The sequence below is a fragment of the Oxyura jamaicensis genome, chromosome 7 (genome assembly GCF_011077185.1).
Source record: "Oxyura jamaicensis isolate SHBP4307 breed ruddy duck chromosome 7, BPBGC_Ojam_1.0, whole genome shotgun sequence".
Lineage (NCBI taxonomy): Eukaryota > Metazoa > Chordata > Aves > Anseriformes > Anatidae > Oxyura > Oxyura jamaicensis.
Genome location: NC_048899.1, coordinates 39,194,645 through 39,210,164, shown reverse-complemented (window position 1 = coordinate 39,210,164; position 15,520 = coordinate 39,194,645). Strand labels below are relative to the sequence as shown.

General features: G+C 45.7%; 2 protein-coding genes across 9 annotated transcripts in view; one reads left to right on the top strand and one right to left on the bottom strand.

Moving 5' to 3' along the window:
* Window positions 1–6,667, top strand: part of CCDC148 (coiled-coil domain containing 148) — a 64,587-nt gene extending 57,920 nt beyond the window's left edge. For all 8 annotated transcript variants that reach the window (XM_035331844.1, XM_035331841.1, XM_035331845.1 and 5 more), the window contains 3 exons: window positions 1,165–1,282; window positions 3,730–3,870; window positions 5,701–6,667. In XM_035331844.1, the coding sequence (XP_035187735.1) occupies window positions 1,165–1,282; window positions 3,730–3,870; window positions 5,701–5,847 (406 nt within the window). In that variant the 3' untranslated portion in view covers window positions 5,848–6,667. The remainder of the gene's footprint in view (window positions 1–1,164; window positions 1,283–3,729; window positions 3,871–5,700) is intronic.
* A 362-nt stretch (window positions 6,668–7,029) lies between these two features.
* UPP2 (uridine phosphorylase 2) lies at window positions 7,030–14,705 on the bottom strand. Its single transcript, XM_035331848.1, has 7 exons — window positions 14,521–14,705; window positions 13,883–14,000; window positions 12,713–12,871; window positions 10,842–10,956; window positions 10,132–10,341; window positions 8,562–8,708; window positions 7,030–8,104 (listed from the first exon to the last, which is right to left on the bottom strand). The coding sequence occupies exons 1-7, from the start codon at window positions 14,544–14,546 to the stop codon at window positions 7,932–7,934; spliced, it is 948 nt and encodes a 315-aa protein (XP_035187739.1). The 5' UTR covers window positions 14,547–14,705; the 3' UTR covers window positions 7,030–7,931.
* Between the last annotated feature and the right edge of the window lie 815 nt (window positions 14,706–15,520).

Sequence of the window (15,520 nt, the reverse complement as noted above, 5' to 3'; positions counted from 1 at the left end):
TCTCTCAGTTTTCTTTCTTGGTAATTTATAGAAGTTCTCAAGTTGTTGAATTTCATATTTGATAATACTGGAGTATTTTAAAACTCATATCATAGTAGTCAGCTCAAGGACACTGATTTTCAATATAATACAATTTTTGTGCTTTTTTTTTTTTTCAGGAAAAAAAAAAAGTATTTCTGCTTTTTATTAAATTTTCTTTGTATGAAAACCAGATTAAGCTTTCTTCCTGGAATGAAATTACTGGTGAAGATTACTGTTGTAAACGTTCATCTGACTAAACTACAATGGCTACACTGATAAACAGAAAGCCTCTCTTGGGCATCGTCAGGCAGCTTTTTACCATTCTCTTAGGACAAACTTGTTCATAGCAAAAATTATGTATTCCTTTGAGCGTATGAAAATTTTGAGAATTTTACACTAGTTTTGCTGTAGTTGAAGCAGCTTTTTCTTCTCCAGTTCTCTAAAGGCGAATTGAAATTTGGAGGGGGGAGGAAGGTTAACTGTATGCAGAGTGTGGCAGTGGCAATTCCTGTGAAAGGACCAACAGTGATATAACAAAGAATATCCCTACAGCTTCATAAGAAACAGAGTTTGGCAGTGGACTGAGAACTAATAGGAAATATGGTCACAGCAGTATTATCAAGGCAATAAAAACCTATTGCAAAAAGTTGATCAGCAAAAATAATGTAATAGGTAAAGTTTCAAATTTATTTATGCTATCCTCCATTTTTTTTCTTTCTAAGGAAGTTTATAATTCTTAATTTTTCTTGCTTCTTCCAGTAACAAGATTGGGAGCAATTTGTTTCTTTTAATGGAAAGGTTTGTAGGAAAGAGTTGTGCTGCCATACACAGATGTCAGAACATTTCTTCTTGGCAAAGAAAATGGAAAAAAATGAGTAATAGTGCAATAAGCTTGCTAGAGAAAAGCTAGGCTTTAGAAATGAAGTCTGAAAGGTTAGCCAACTTCTAAAATAAATAAATAAAATTGTATCTCTCTATATATAAATGAAAAAGCATTCTTTGCATTTTGCAGGTGTTTTGATGAACCATCTTATTTTTTAAGTGGACATAAAGAACATCAGGATAGTTTTCAACTTGAAAGTAACAATTTTGAAATGAAAATTGACCAAGTGTTTTTCCACCTGTATACATCCTGTTTTACAGGGTAAAGTTTAGACAAGCATTGCTAGACAAGCGGTTCCTGGAGAAAAAAGAACAAGCCCTTCAAGAAGCACGTGAAGAAGAAGAAAAAGAGAAATGCCTTGAAGCACTCCGACAAAAGGTAGAATCATAGAATCATAGAATATTCCGAGTTGGAAGGGACCCATAAGGATCATCAAGTCCAGCTCCTTGCACCGCGCAGTTTAGACCATGTCACTTAGTGCACAGTCCAAACGTTTCTTAAATTCATACAGGCTTACAGGCTGTATGAAAAAAAAGGTGTTTATATATAGTATTTTCATACACAGCAAAGACACAAACACATACTGTCATATTGAAGATTTAAAAAATAGTCACAAGCAAATAAATGAAGTTAAAATGTACTGTAAGTTTTCCATTAGTTTTGTCATGTGTGCTTTGTAACTCTGACAACAGGAACATTAAGATGTTAAATTACACTGTAGAAGCTGTTGATATATTGTGGATATGTCTTCTATCTTTTTTAAAAAATCTTAAGTCTGCCTTGAGTCTCAGGCAAGGTTTATGAGTAATTTAAATTAAAATTAAATTAAATTTAAATGAAAAGCTATGAAACTTTTACACCTTATCTTGAAAAGAACAAAAGAACATCCCAGAAAATGCTTGGTAACATTTGCTGTAGTAAATGTACAAAGTTACTTTTTTTCTCTTGCTGACTTTTGAAGAAGTAATGTTCCCTGTGTGTATATTTTTGTATCTTATCTCTTTGTTTTTTACTTCAAAAATTAAAAGGAAAAATCCAGAGTTCAAATTCTTTGCACTCCAGGATGTGCAACCAAAGGAAAATAAGGGAAGGAGAAAAGGTGCTCTTTAAACCCTTCTGGTTTTGGATAATTTAATCGGAATTAATACAGCAGCTCTCTGCCTTGGACTACCTGTACTTAAAAATACAGTGGTGCAGCCATGACCTTCAGCACGTCCTTTGGCTTTAGATGTAACCATCTCAGTGCAGCACGCGTGCCAGTGAAATTTTTCCTCAGTCTCTTGTGGACTGTTTGTGGCCTTTTAAGTGCTTTCACTTCAGCGTTATGGAGTACAAAGTCAAGAAGAAAGAAAAACATAATAGAGTTCAAATACCGCAAGCTATCTTCTGTGCGAGCATAACAGGAATAAATAAGCCAGAGGGACCATTGGTCTGTTAGTTCAGTCATTTTTTAAACTGTTAAGTTCAAATTAATTTCCAGTCAGTAATACATTAAGAATCTGTCCAATTAAATATTTGTTGTATTAACTATGATTTTAGATTGTCAGTACATTCTTTTTTTAAAAAAAAAGTTGTTTGTTTTTTTTTTTTTTAAAAAAAAAAAAAAGAACTTTTATGTCTTTTCTAAGTTACTGGTTGAATTGCATTGCCTTTTACAACATACTTTATCAGAGGCTGATTGAGAGTCATGATCTGAACTGACTGACCCAATTCTCTTACCAAATTAGAAAATGCTACTAGAATTGCCTTTGACCAGGATGGAAGAGTTCCTGCTTCATTATTTTTCCAATCAATATTTATTCTTTGTTTCATACTGATGAAATACTTCTTCATAAAATATGCCCCTTCGTCATATGTGGAAAAAAAAAAATAATAATAAGATCTCCAGTAAAGTCATAAAGTTTGTATATTTACAGGGTAAATATGAAGATGACATTTTAATAAAAAGAGAAGTGGAAAAAATAATTATAGATTATTTTAAATAGCCGTATTTTAGCCATTCATCTGCTGTCCTGACTGATTATTTTGCTCATGCATCTTTCTGTATTTTCCAAAGCAGTTTTAGCCTGTATCTGACTATATTAACACAAAGCTGCCATTCAGCTTTCAAGTTTATTTCAGTTTTTAAGGACTGACAATTGACATTCACAAGTATGCAGGTTACTGTGTGTTCAGCCTGCCCACATAACAGGCAATTCTCCACATTAGTACATTTCTGTACTTGCCAGGCATGCATACTGCTATATTAAGTGCAGCCAATTAAATTGTCTCCACTGGGAAGCTGGAAAAGATCTCCCTGAGTATCAGTCTCTGTCAAAGTAGGTTTCCTACCATTTTCAGCATGCAGTCTGAGAAAGTTTTACTGTGTTCACGAGTTGCATCTTTCCCTCTTGTTCTGTATTGTTACAGTACTTTCTCAGAGATCACTGACAGCACGTGGCCTGGGGGGGTGCTCTGCTGCTAGCAGGCCTCCAGAGAGCCTCTGAGCTGCTGGTGGACATTGGCCTTCAGCAGATGTTGAGGAAAAGCAATGTGCTTATTCAGGGTTTGAGTGATCTCTGAGCGTATGCAGTATGATGCAGAATGCTACTTGCTGGTCTCGAGACCTAGCTCAGCATCCCTGGAGGGGATACTCATGCTCTGGAATCAACTTGTCAGCTTTACAATATTTATATATGGAGACAAGTTGGCTTAAGTCTACTTGTGGAATTTCTAAACCAGGTAAATGATCGCGTTCTGAAAGGATGTGTGTTATTACTAAGACCTTTTCTCTCTGTATGTCTAAACAGATAAAGTAACTGTTATTTTCATATTGTGTACTTCAGGTTTCTGTTGTTGCAAAATTAGATCCAGCTAGAGTAGTGGCTGATACAGTGGCATCTAAAGCTCGGATGGGCATTGGAACCGAGGAAGAGTTTGTTCTTCAAAAGCCACTGTTTAAGTTGCATACGTTCAGTGAAGAGCAGGTAATGGTCTGTAATAGTACCGTATGGTTTATTGTACGCAGGTATGTCATGAGAGCAATATGTGATAGTCATCTGGTAGCTGAAATAGCAGTTAACAGTAGAACATGGGGTATAATATGTGTAAAAGTAAAAACATGACTAAGAGGTGGAGTAAGCTCTCTGACCAGATGTTTGTAGATGCTGGAGGAGCACAGCAAAAGTGTACACAATAGACATTTGTGTCCATTGAGGTTACTGGGCTCGATGGATGGACTGAGCTGAGCCAACTGGGCACTTCCTGGGTGCGCTGGGTGTTTTGAGTGATCTGTTTGCTCTTTCTTCATTTCAAAACTCACCCATTTTACACTTTTAGGAACTTACTTTAAAAAGTGCCTCCTTTTCACTTGTTCCAGTGAGTGTTGTACTAATTGAAATGAAGTGCCTCAGCCTGAAAGTTCTCCTGACTATAAGAAAGACCTATGTCACGGGTAACTTAATTGTGGGGTACTTTTTTTTTCCTTGGTACAACATTATACATCTCTTCATAAGCTGAAAATTAGTATCTCGACTGTCTTCTCACTGTTGGTGAACTGAAAATCAGTTGGGATGTAATATGCAGTGGCTAAAGGAGAAGAAACCAGCCAGGTGTGGATGAAGCAGGAAACTGAGTTTACTACACTCCTGTTTTCAGGTCACTCAGACTGCTGAGAATAGTGCGAGCTCTATTTCAAATGTTAGGAAGCAACATAGGGAAGGGTTTTTTGTTTCCGTTACTGTTTCCCATCTGCTCAGTCTACGCATTTGAAACTGAGAAGCTTTAAAATGTCTTAAAAGGGGGAGTGCTGCTCAAATTCTTATGCCATAGAACTGCATCATAGTATTTCTCTTTCTGTCTGCATAATTTCCAAATTCCAGGGAATTATTTCAAATACAAGAGATGTAGTTTTTGGCTATGAAAATTTACCCCAATCTGACTGATGCTGTGAGGTTTTGAAAAGCCTAGCTTGAAAATGCTATCCAAACATATACTTGAGGTTGATACTTGAATTCTCAGAATATTCTGCCTGTTTCAATCTCAGCTAGTCTTACGTACTGTCCAGACTGCAGTACCTATTCCTGCTAAGCATGTTAGCATGCTCCATCCCAGAGCAACAGCGGCTGCGAGTGACGTTCCCCAGTGTCGGTCTTCCCAGCAGCTCTGGGCGCTGTCGCCGGTGGAGCTGGAACTGAAAGCAGCGCGACTCTTGTACGTTCTGTGCTCCCCGCCACAGCCCATGTAAGGAAGAATTGAAAGCGGCTTACAAATTCTGACAGCTAAACTTTTGACAGATTTTAGCATTAATTTCCCTGGGCCTTAGTTGTTGTTATGTAAATGAAAGTGGTACTGACATGTAGTCACAAGGCAGTGCTGTAAAAAAAAATGTAAATGCATTTGAAGCACTCCCATAGAAGCAACCAGGAAGAGATGAGTTTTGTTGTGTGCTGAAAGCAGGGTTGTGCCGATAGGGAACATCAGAAAAGTCAAAATCTATTCAGTGAGTAGGCTGAATTAAAAGTCACTCCGTTTTCTCATCTGCCCTTTGACTTTTGCTGAGGTATGAAAACCAGGACTCTTTGTTGTTGTCATTGATATTGATATTGATTATATCAAAATACGTGCGGTGAGATAACGCTTATTCATGGTAGAGTTTCTCTGCTTTTAAAGGCTTTATTTTATGACGATAATATTTGTAATTGCCTTTTAGAACTTTTTGAATATATGCATAGACAGATAACCTGTAAGATACACTGTGCATGTGAGGAAAGTACTGTTCTGTTTCTATTCATCATTGCTGTGGTTTGTTTTAACAGATCATTTCTGACCCTAGAGTTCGAGTTGAGTTAGCTCTTCGAGAAGCTGGACTTCATAAAACACTTTACGCAAGAGAGATTTTACCAAACATTCCTCCTCTGAAACTTCCAAGAAGAGATACGGAATCTACGGCTTTTAAAAGATAGAGCTCATCAAGAACAGAGAACCTCCAGGGTGTAGTGTGGGCCATTATGCAAAAACTTCAAATAAATTTCCTACAGACTGTGTAGTGGTACTACTTCGCTGTCACTATGTACAGTCATTTAAGAAAACAATGTGCCTTTCCTATACAGTGCTCAGGACACCATTTTACACCTGCCTTGGTGAAGGTTTTATGGAAATCTGTTGGGTGTAGGCTGCAGAATTTTCCATGTCCCCCCTCTACTGGAAAATTGGTCACCTGTACATGAAAACTCCCACAAACATACTGGCCAATTTCATATATATCATCTTAGGTAGGAATTCTGTTTTGTAATTGACAGCATAAATCCAAAATAGCTTCACAGTCATGTTAGATTACACTATGGTACATAGTAATTATGATACATAATTCATTCCAGGTTGCTTGAGAACTTGATTCTTTTAATTATAAAATCTTCCTTATCATGAATGTTCCTATTATTCCTTGGTTACTATAAGAAGAAACTTAACCTTTGTCTATATTTAGAAACCAATTTGCTGCATCATATTTACTGCAAACCAATCATGCAAGCAATTTCATATTGACAATTACTCTTTCAGAATAAATTATAAATTAGAAATACCATTTCAGATCTGGGATCTTTATTTTGCAGCTGAAACTATGGAGTATGATTCTATTAAATGAAAGGGAAATTGATGTCATTTCATTTTGTAACTGATTACATTTTCAAGCCTTACATAAGATGACTGTGAAATTTATTCTGTATGTAAACAAGTTACAGTTAGCAGCTTAACCAAAAAGGACAATAAATATCAGAACATCCATATCTGTGTATCTAGATGTTAACAGGAACTTCATTAGCATAATGTTGTGATGCCTCATAGATGTTAATGGATCGCATACCTACCAATGCCTTGCAAAGCAGACAGTAATTCCTCGCTACCCAAATGAGAAATTGAGGATGAGGATCAAGGAGGGCATGTCAGCATTATCAGCAGAGTCCATGGTACAAATAAGGCAAACACCAAGAGAGAAATTTTACTGCTGGCTACCACATACCTCCACACATGGCACGGAAATCAGATCATCTTCCTTTTTGACACATTAAGTAACTCTACGCTAGTGCAACAAAGGGTGAGTCGGGCAGAACCAAGCTTTCTAAAGAATCTCCTGAACTGGAAGTTTCTCAATATGTAAAAAATTTATTTATCAGAACTCTTAAATCTTACAGTTCTAAAGCTGTCAAAGTTAATTTGCAAGCAACCTTGTAAGCGAGCCTTCAAAACTGGAAGCAATTTCAGTAGGAAGTTGGTCAGGCTGTTCACGCACCCCTGTGAAAGCCCTTCCACCCACTGCCCAGGAGCAATTTGGTCTTTTACAGCTCATGGTGATGCTTAGAGATCATTGTCTGTGTCCTCTGTGTGTGCTGGTTTCCAGAGGGTGTGGAGGACCCGTGGCTGCAGCTGGTGACACCAGGTTGGTGCAGATTTTGGTGTGTGCTCCCTGCCCTGCCGGGCTCTGGGGCCACACGAGGTTCAAGCACTGTTCCGTACTGCATGAAAGTGAGTCTGAAGGCCCATTGTAACAGCAGTGTGTAACAGCAATGTTCACAAGTGCAAATTAATTTTGCTATGCCATTTACACAGCTTTCGGCAATGTGCCCAAAGCAAAGCCATCCTCTGCCCAGGGGCAGGGTGGGCAGGAGCCACCCCTGCAGAATAGCCCTTCGTGGTCCTTGAGCAGGAGCCAGCTTGGTGACACACTCATCTCCTGAGTGAAATTCAGCTTCTGCTCTCCTTGGGTGCTCGATGATATTGGTGCAGTTCAAACCATTTGAGGCCCACAGCCCCACAGCTCCGGCACTGCGGTGTCTGTGAAACCCAGCCGCCCCGCTCACGGGCAGCAGCGCCTGCTCAGCCCTGGGGGAGTGCGTTGTGACCAAGTGCCTCCTTTTGGCTTCCCAGAAAATGTCTGCTCACATGTGGTGTGTGCCAGGGCTCAGTCCTGTGTGCCCCCACCGTGTGCTATGGCCACTGGCGGCATGGGGGCCCAGCCGTCGCTCACGGGCCGTGCCGGTCGGTGGTGCCCTCAGTCGCTGGAGGGGAGCACGCTTCCCGCGGGTGGGCGCAGCCCCAGGCGTCTCTGGATGAAGGCGGCGATCAGGCGCTGAGGCCGCTGCTGGTACTCCCACAGCACCTGGTGGGGTGCCCGGATCTGGTCCCCCTCCAGGCGGTCCAGGAGTGCCACGCAGACAACAGCAGCTGCAAGGCGGCCCGAGTGCTGCTTTACCGTGCAGACACCAGGGAGCCCCTGTGCTACGGTGGGCACCAGGCCTCAGGGAGAGCCCCTTGCACTGCCCTCCCTGGGCTCCTGCAGCAGAAGCCCCGGGTGCCGTGGTTTTGGTTTTGGCAAGAATGGGGAGCAGAGCTGCACCTCTGCTGCTAAGAAGTGTGTCCAGCAGGAAGGGGTGAGGGAATTTACCTTTTTTTTTTTTTTTTTTTTTTTTTTTTTTTTTTTTTTTTTGTCAGATACATGCTCAGGCCTTTTAAAACAAACTTGTTTTTTACTGAGCCACGGGATTTGTTTTAGAGTACTTTTTCTAGTGGAAATTGTTAGGAATGTGGTTTTGGCCTTCAGGCCATCTGGATCTCATAACAAACCCAAGCCCTGCGTCGGGTGAAGGTACGGCCGGGGCAGCAGCCGGCGGCAGGGACTCACCTTTCAAACCGCACAGCCTGCACATGGCAGCGAACGCCGTGGACTCCATTTCGATGTTTCTCACGCCAGCCTCATGAGCTCTTTTTAAGTATTCCAACTTTTTTTCACTGGAGAAAGAGCACAACGCTCCATCTAGTCTCCCCTGACCTTGAAAGGAAATGAAGGGCTGTCATTGCTTGTCCTCGTAGGGCTGCTGCCACAGTGACCTAGGGGTAGCTTCAGCTGGAAAGCCCTGCAGTGCTCACGTTTTGTCTGAAGCCAACCAAGTTTTCTTCGCATAGTTACTTATTTCATGTTCCAATTAACCTGAACCTTTAAAGCTAGTGTGCTATGTCTGTGTAGAGGAGAAAACTACACAGGTTTTAACACTTGTAAAAAGGAAGACTGACCACAGAGATTCAGTACAGGGGGTGTCTTGCACTCTGTGGGGGCAAAGCCTCACAGCTCCTCTGAGGTCTGCAGTGCACGTCAGCTGCAGGTCTGCCAGCTTAAATCCTAGCAGTGCCAGATCTTTGTGGAAGGAGCATAGCAAGCTGTGGAGATGGGAAAATCAGGGAGAGGAAAGGCCCTTTAATTTAGATTTATTTTTTTTGTAGGGAGTGCTGTGGGTGCAGGCAGCCGGAGCTGTTTGCGAGTGGCATCCCCCCCTCAGGCACCGGCTGAGGAGCCGGGCCCTGGGACGCTGCCGCTCCTTGCGCAGGCTTTGCTGTGCTGTGGGCCTGTGCAGCTATGCCTCTTGCACAGCACACAACATCCTTTGTGCAAGCAAAACGTACACCTGCGGCAGTGCCAACCTGGGCAGAGTGCTGCATTTTATTGCTCTTCCTACTGTTAATCCTCTTAATGGCTTTTTATTTAAATAAAACATGTCCTCGAGCAATACGCAGATGGTCGCATTTGCAAGTAGATCCAAAGGTTTATAAATAGTTCTCAGATTATTAATTCTTCATTTATTACATTTCATCTACTCTGTAATCAGCATTTCATTTTGCAAAGGAAACAGTTCCAGAGTAACCGAAGTTTGTTTACATAAACATCGCACTTCCTGACATCTTTCTCGTGTTTGGTGATTCTGAAGTTACAGTCTCGTAGGAAACAACTGAGCACAACCCATCTGCTGGGATAAGGGGAGGGGTGCTGGCAAGGGGATGTTTCTCTGCAAGGGCAAGGTTCTCGACCTGCTTTTGGAGGGCCCCTGACCACACACGGCTCCCCATGTCATGGAGAGCTCCCCAGCACCTTCACTGTCCCCGGGGAGCCACCGCTGCCCGGACGGATCCTCGCGACCCCCCCGACTGCAGCAGCACCAGCCTTGCAGTTGACGTTACGAATCGAACTGCCAAGTGTGGGGCGACCAGTTAGCAGGGAAGGCCATGCCCTGGCAAAGTGCTGACATGGGTACTGCAGGTTCTGAAGGTACAGCCCGCCTTGACCCCTGAACTAATGAACAAAGCAGCGGGTCAGCTCCTGCAGCCCTCAGGGTTGTTAGCATGGGCAGTTCTGCTGGCATGACAGCATGAACACTCGGCACCGTGTCTGCAGGGAAGCGGAACAGCCAAAGCGCGTTTACCTTCATAGAAATCGTAGGTGCACATGGTGTGCCCAATGAGCGTGGGGAAGTCGGGAATCTCCTTGCTGCAGGCGAGGAGCTCCTCCGCGAGGTCCCTGTCGAGGTCCGTGCTCCGCACCACCACGTCGCCCAGCACCACCTGCTCGAACCGCGGCTGGAAGGAGGCGTCCACAGCTGTGTCCGTGATCACAACGGAGCCGGCCTCGATCCCTGTGAAAATGAAGGCTGAGGCTAAGCCAGCACTCGTGGCACTTGTGACCTGTTGCAAGACTTCAGCATGACAGAAAAATATCACTAGGTACCTATGTGAGTTTTATTTATTTATTAGCAAAACAGATGTGAGAGAATAATCAAAATTTATGCAGTGGCACAGATGTATAAGTAAAATGCAGAAAATCAGCACATGGTAAGTGACTGTGGGAATGTGCTGAGTGACAGCATTTTAATTGCTTCTGGCTTGCAGAGACTACGCCCCAGCACCAGCTTGCACAGGCACGAGCAGCACTGCTGCCCTGGCAGGCATAACGAAAACGTGCTATCTGCTAAACCAGTCACTAGAATTGTCCTGGGTTTTAACCCAAAAATAAAATATCAACTTGGTGTTTGGTATCTGAGGACTTGGCAAAATGCAAAAGCTCATAACTACATTACCCATTGCTGAGAATTTTTTTTATTAATAGCCTTTTGCTTGGAGAAAGGCCTTAGCTTACCTAAGCCTCCAGAAGTACCGATGCGTATAATAGTAACGTCTCGGCATTTTGCGTGGTGCAGTAGTTTGATCAGTTCATGTAGCATAATGGAAATGGAAGGGATGCCCATCCCATGCTGTTGAGAGGAGAAAAAAGAAGAAGGTTGTTCCTTGTGACACCACGGTAGGTGGCAGGTATGTGAGCACAGTGAGCTCAGGATTACACCGTGGGCTCCTCCTGATGATGAGGCCAGCAGGTGTCTTTTGGGGCAGGAGACCTCTCACGTCTTTGTAGCCTGTCCAGGTAAAGCATCTAGCCCTCTCCTCCCCTTGGTGGTTTTAAGGTTCTTGTCCATAGAGCTGGTGTTTGTGCCCAGGGACCACTATGTGGGGCATGCGTGGTGTCTCTCCTTCACAAAAGCGCTCTCAACAAATGCAACTCAGCAGCTGAATGCTCCAAGCACTTCCTCACGCTGCTCATCCTTATGCCATGTGCTGACTTTTGTTGTCTGTCGTGTCCTGATCATGCTCTTAGTGGTGAGATCTGGCAAAAGCTACCTGAGCCTCCGCTCCTCTGGGTGCCTCCCAGCTGTCCTTGCCCACGCCACAGCACCTCTCCCACATCGCTGGGCACGAGGGACAACGGATGGGCTCGGCCCCCTCGGCAGGGACTGGAGCCACCCCCTCAGTCCTTGGCTGCCGGGGCTGCCCCTTCTCTCTGCTCCCTCGTGTCTCACCGCAGGTCTCTGCTCTGTTGCTCAGTCACCATCCTTTTCTTGGTTTCACCTTTAAAAATAAAAGGCGTTTGGCAGTACAGCCTTTTGTTTCATGAGAAAGGCCTCTGTTTTTTTTCTTTTTGCCATCTCCATCGTGTTCAGAAACCTGAAGGAAGTGTATCTGAAGAAGCACACTGGTAGTCCTCATATTGCAACGTCTCTTTTTGGCTGTGAGGCTGGTGGTCTACAGTCTTCTTTCACGTTTTAAATATGAAAACATTTTGCATGTTATTGTTCTGGAATGTCAGCCCGAGCTATTTGCCAATGTCTAAAAAATTTATTCTCTCTGTAAATATTCAAAGCAGGAAGCCGTCTTCCTACCTCCGGTACGTTCGAGTTCATCTGTGTTTCCAAGCAACTCGCAAGCTCGCGGTGCTGGCAGCCGCTGGGCGCCGTGCTCGGGAGGCTCGTGCCCGACAGGGCGGTGGCTGCCACGCGACTACTGCCTGGCTCAGCTGCTGCCAGGTGGGGCAGAGAAAAACCTGAAGGGCTTTTTCCCTGGGATCCTGCCAGATCAATCCCCTCGGGCTTCTCTGTCAGTCAGGCTTGGTTCGGTTCTGTCAGAGGAACCCTCCCATCTGAGCGGTGCCACCTCCTGTGAACCAGGTGTGAGACTGATCCCGTGCCTGAATAAGCAGCGGTGGCAGCGGGCCCTGGGGCGCCAGCACCCACCAACACAGCCCGTGCTCGCTCTGTCCCCTGTGCAGTGCCAGACACACCACTGTTCCTAGAGGAACCAATAATGGGGCAAGGTTTTCACTCGGGAACTCATGCCAGCGCAGTGCTGTCGGCAATATTTCACAGTTCACTGGTGATGGGAACTGCTCGTTGCCTGGTGACCTGCCACACTGCTGAGATGAGCAAAATGTGTGCCTGTTCATTCTGGGCACTGTGCATTTTAAACGGGAAGTGTCGGGAAAGAAGAGGACAACCGTGGCTGAGAGACCGTGGTGGTGGCAATGGCTGAACACCAGGCAAGGGGAGAGGCTGGCAGCAGCTGGGCCAAGGCTGTGCTGGAGGCTGGGGCCATGGGGCTGGGGCTGGGAGGAGCATGGAGCACCATGGAGCCTCGCGGCGCACCACAAGGCATCGTGGAGCATGGCTTTGCAGTACTTACGCTGATGGAGAGCACTGGCCCCGTGCGGTACATGGCGTAGCGGTCTGTCCCTGCGCAGATGTCAGCCGGGTCCTCCCCACTGCCCTCGAGCCCCAGCTCCTTGTGCATGAACTGGGCAAACGCCTTCATCCTGTTCGGGCTGCCGCCAACGCAGACAAACTGGGTGTAAAATGGGAATTCGTGGGCATTTTTCACTAAAACGGGTATTGAGTCAGTGCAAATGTGACAGTGTCCAACTGCACCAGATGCGAGCAGCGAGCGCTGCCTCCTCACGGGCAGCCAAGGGGCATCAGAGCAGCGGGGGTCTCAGCACCAGGAGCTGCCGTGAAAACCAACTGTGCTCCTCTGGGGCTGTGACTGCGCTGGGCTGAGACAGCCGTACAGCTGCACAGAGCTGGGTGTCAGCTCCAGGTCAAGAAAATCTAAAGTAATTTCACTGTAATATATTTGGCCAATTTAAGCTGTTAGTATTCCTACTGACAGCAAGGGAAAGCAAAGCCAGATGTTAGAGTAGCTTGTCATTTTATTTATTCTATCAGCAGTGTCTACTGCAATTAGAGAGCGCTGCTGATGACACGGAGGCCACAGAGTCAGGGAGGAAAGGGACAAATGTTCTCAGTTTCCATACTAAAACAAAAACCTCTCCCTAAACATAGGAGGGGGTGGCGTGTGGCTGCGTGGGCAGCGCTGCCGACCCGCAGGGAAGGGGGAGCCCACGCGTGGTGATGGCTGTGCCGAGCCCCTCAAGCCCTGCGGCTCCGCGACTCTTCCCCTGCTCTGATTTAATGTGGGATGGGAGCACTGACAGCCTGTGCCTGACAGCTTTGTGCTTTGGCCTCTGCTAAAAATAGGGCATCCTCTTTCCCCTCTCTCCAGCACATGAAGCTCATCTCGGATGCTTTGGACAAGTGCTTCCTGCCTGTCCTCTAACAGGGAGGCCAAAATAGCATCAGGTTTTACTGAACGGCAGGTATTTTAAAGGAGAGTTTTCTACTGGGCCTTCTGTCCAAAACAAGCCACTGAGACCCTTGCAGGAGGCCAGGTCCTGCCTCCAGCTGGAGCACCCACAGCTGCAGGGCCCCGGCACAGGATGGCAGCACCGCGGGACAAGGGGACGGAGAGCCCGGCGGGCCTGGGAGCTGCTGCCTCGCTTCTGCCCCTGGTATTTACCTTTATGTCCCCAAACATAGCGGGCAGGTTGTGCGTCTTTGTTCCCAAGTCCAAGTGATACAGAATGTCCTCCTCCATCGTGTCCAGGTGCGGGTTTTTGATGAGGACGAGCCCACTGCTGTGGGGAGAGGGGCAGAGCCGGGTGAGCGGGCGGTGGGCAGCTGCCTTCCTGCCGGAGCCTCACGAGCGCTCGTCCTCCTCACACCTCCTGCTTCTGGGAGCCCCTTCAGCACTGTTTTTACTGTCCATACATACTTGGCAGAAAGGGCTGCTCAACATTTATCATCAGTTTTGTCAAACCTAGCTCTTTCTTTGATATAATACTGCGACAAGTGTCTAGCAGGTAATGTACTGTGCTGCATCATACGTGACAGCTTATTAAGCTCTTAGCAAATCAGGATTTTATATTTGTATTGTCCCAAATAATTGCCTAGTAGTACAAGTGCAAATTAAATTCAGATTCTGCAGACGGCAGGAGGTCGGTTTACCTTGCCTTTCCTAGTGCTTTAATAGATGTAAAGCGACTAAATAACAATACAGGCCAATTTTTATAAATAAAACATTTCTTTTTGAAGAAAACCCAGAGAACATTTTTCTTGTCTTATTAAAACAAATTCAAAGCCTCTCCCGTGACTCACCCAGAGTAACCTGTTGTTTCAGTCATGATGGCTCTGCCAGAGTCAGCTGAAAGCGATACCCTGCAGAAAAGGTAAGGAAAACACCCTGCTATTTCTTCAGCTGCTAGCTTTCGGAGCTAGGAAGAGATCTGAGGCGGCTCCGCAGGGGGTTAAATACTCTCCCTGCTTTGTGCAACACCCCGGACAGCAGCAGGACCACCTCCCTCCTCCTGCTCCCATTTGTCCGGTAGGTGCGAGATGTTCCTCCTCTGGGCCAGCGCTGCTGTTTGTCCCGGGACGTGGTCCCAGAGCCCGGCATTGGCTGTTTTTGCAGGCGTGTTGCTCCTAACCCCAGCTCACCTTCGCCCGTAGCAGAGGGACGGGGCTGGTGCGCCTCCGGCCGCACACCCACTTGCCCTTTGGCTGGCGCCTGTGTGATGGCTTCGTGCAAACAGCGCGTTGGCTCCGAGACTGTGGCCTGGTGTGGCACGGTGTGCTCCTGTGCCAGGGCATGAGGGTCCCCGGAACGGATCCTGGGCCCGAGCGTGGTGCGGTCAGCTCCCCAGAGCAGCCCAGCATAACTGCAGGTGGGGCTTCTGGCAGCGGGGATGCCTCTGGCATTTCAAAGCATGTACATGTCCAAGCCCTTAACATTGCAAAACACCAAGGAAAGTCGAATAAGCATTACAAACCAGTTGTACAGAAAAGTGTAACTTGGATGTCTTGCCCAAGATGGGATCAGGAAGGATCTGAGGAGGGCTGGAGCAGAGCCCGTACGAACATTTCAGACTTGCTGGAGTTGTACCAGTCAGGCTGCAATGGTTTCTCTGTTCAGATGAAGTTCTCTCCTCTCTGGATGCTGTTAACATATTCCTGCCAAAGAACTTATTGCTGATGCGCCACAGCACTCCTGAAGAATATGGGTTTGGTTTTCCTTTTTCCTTTCAGAGTGCACCAGATTGCGACAACACGTACGCAGAAAAAGTGTCCTTGGGGATGCACATGCAGTGCTTCCTGCAGC

What these genes read in the sequence shown, in the direction of transcription:
- UPP2 (XM_035331848.1), bottom strand. Translation starts at nt 14,546, where the DNA reads ATGACTGAAACAACAGGTTACTCTGG. An exon ending in GGCCAGTGCTCTCCATCAGC is followed by an intron (nt 10,957 to 12,712) that starts GTAAGTACTGCA and finishes TCCTCTCAACAG; the next exon opens with CATGGGATGGGCATCCCTTC. An exon ending in CAGGCTGTGCGGTTTGAAAG is followed by an intron (nt 8,105 to 8,561) that starts GTGAGTCCCTGC and finishes GCCGCCTTGCAG; the next exon opens with CTGCTGTTGTCTGCGTGGCA.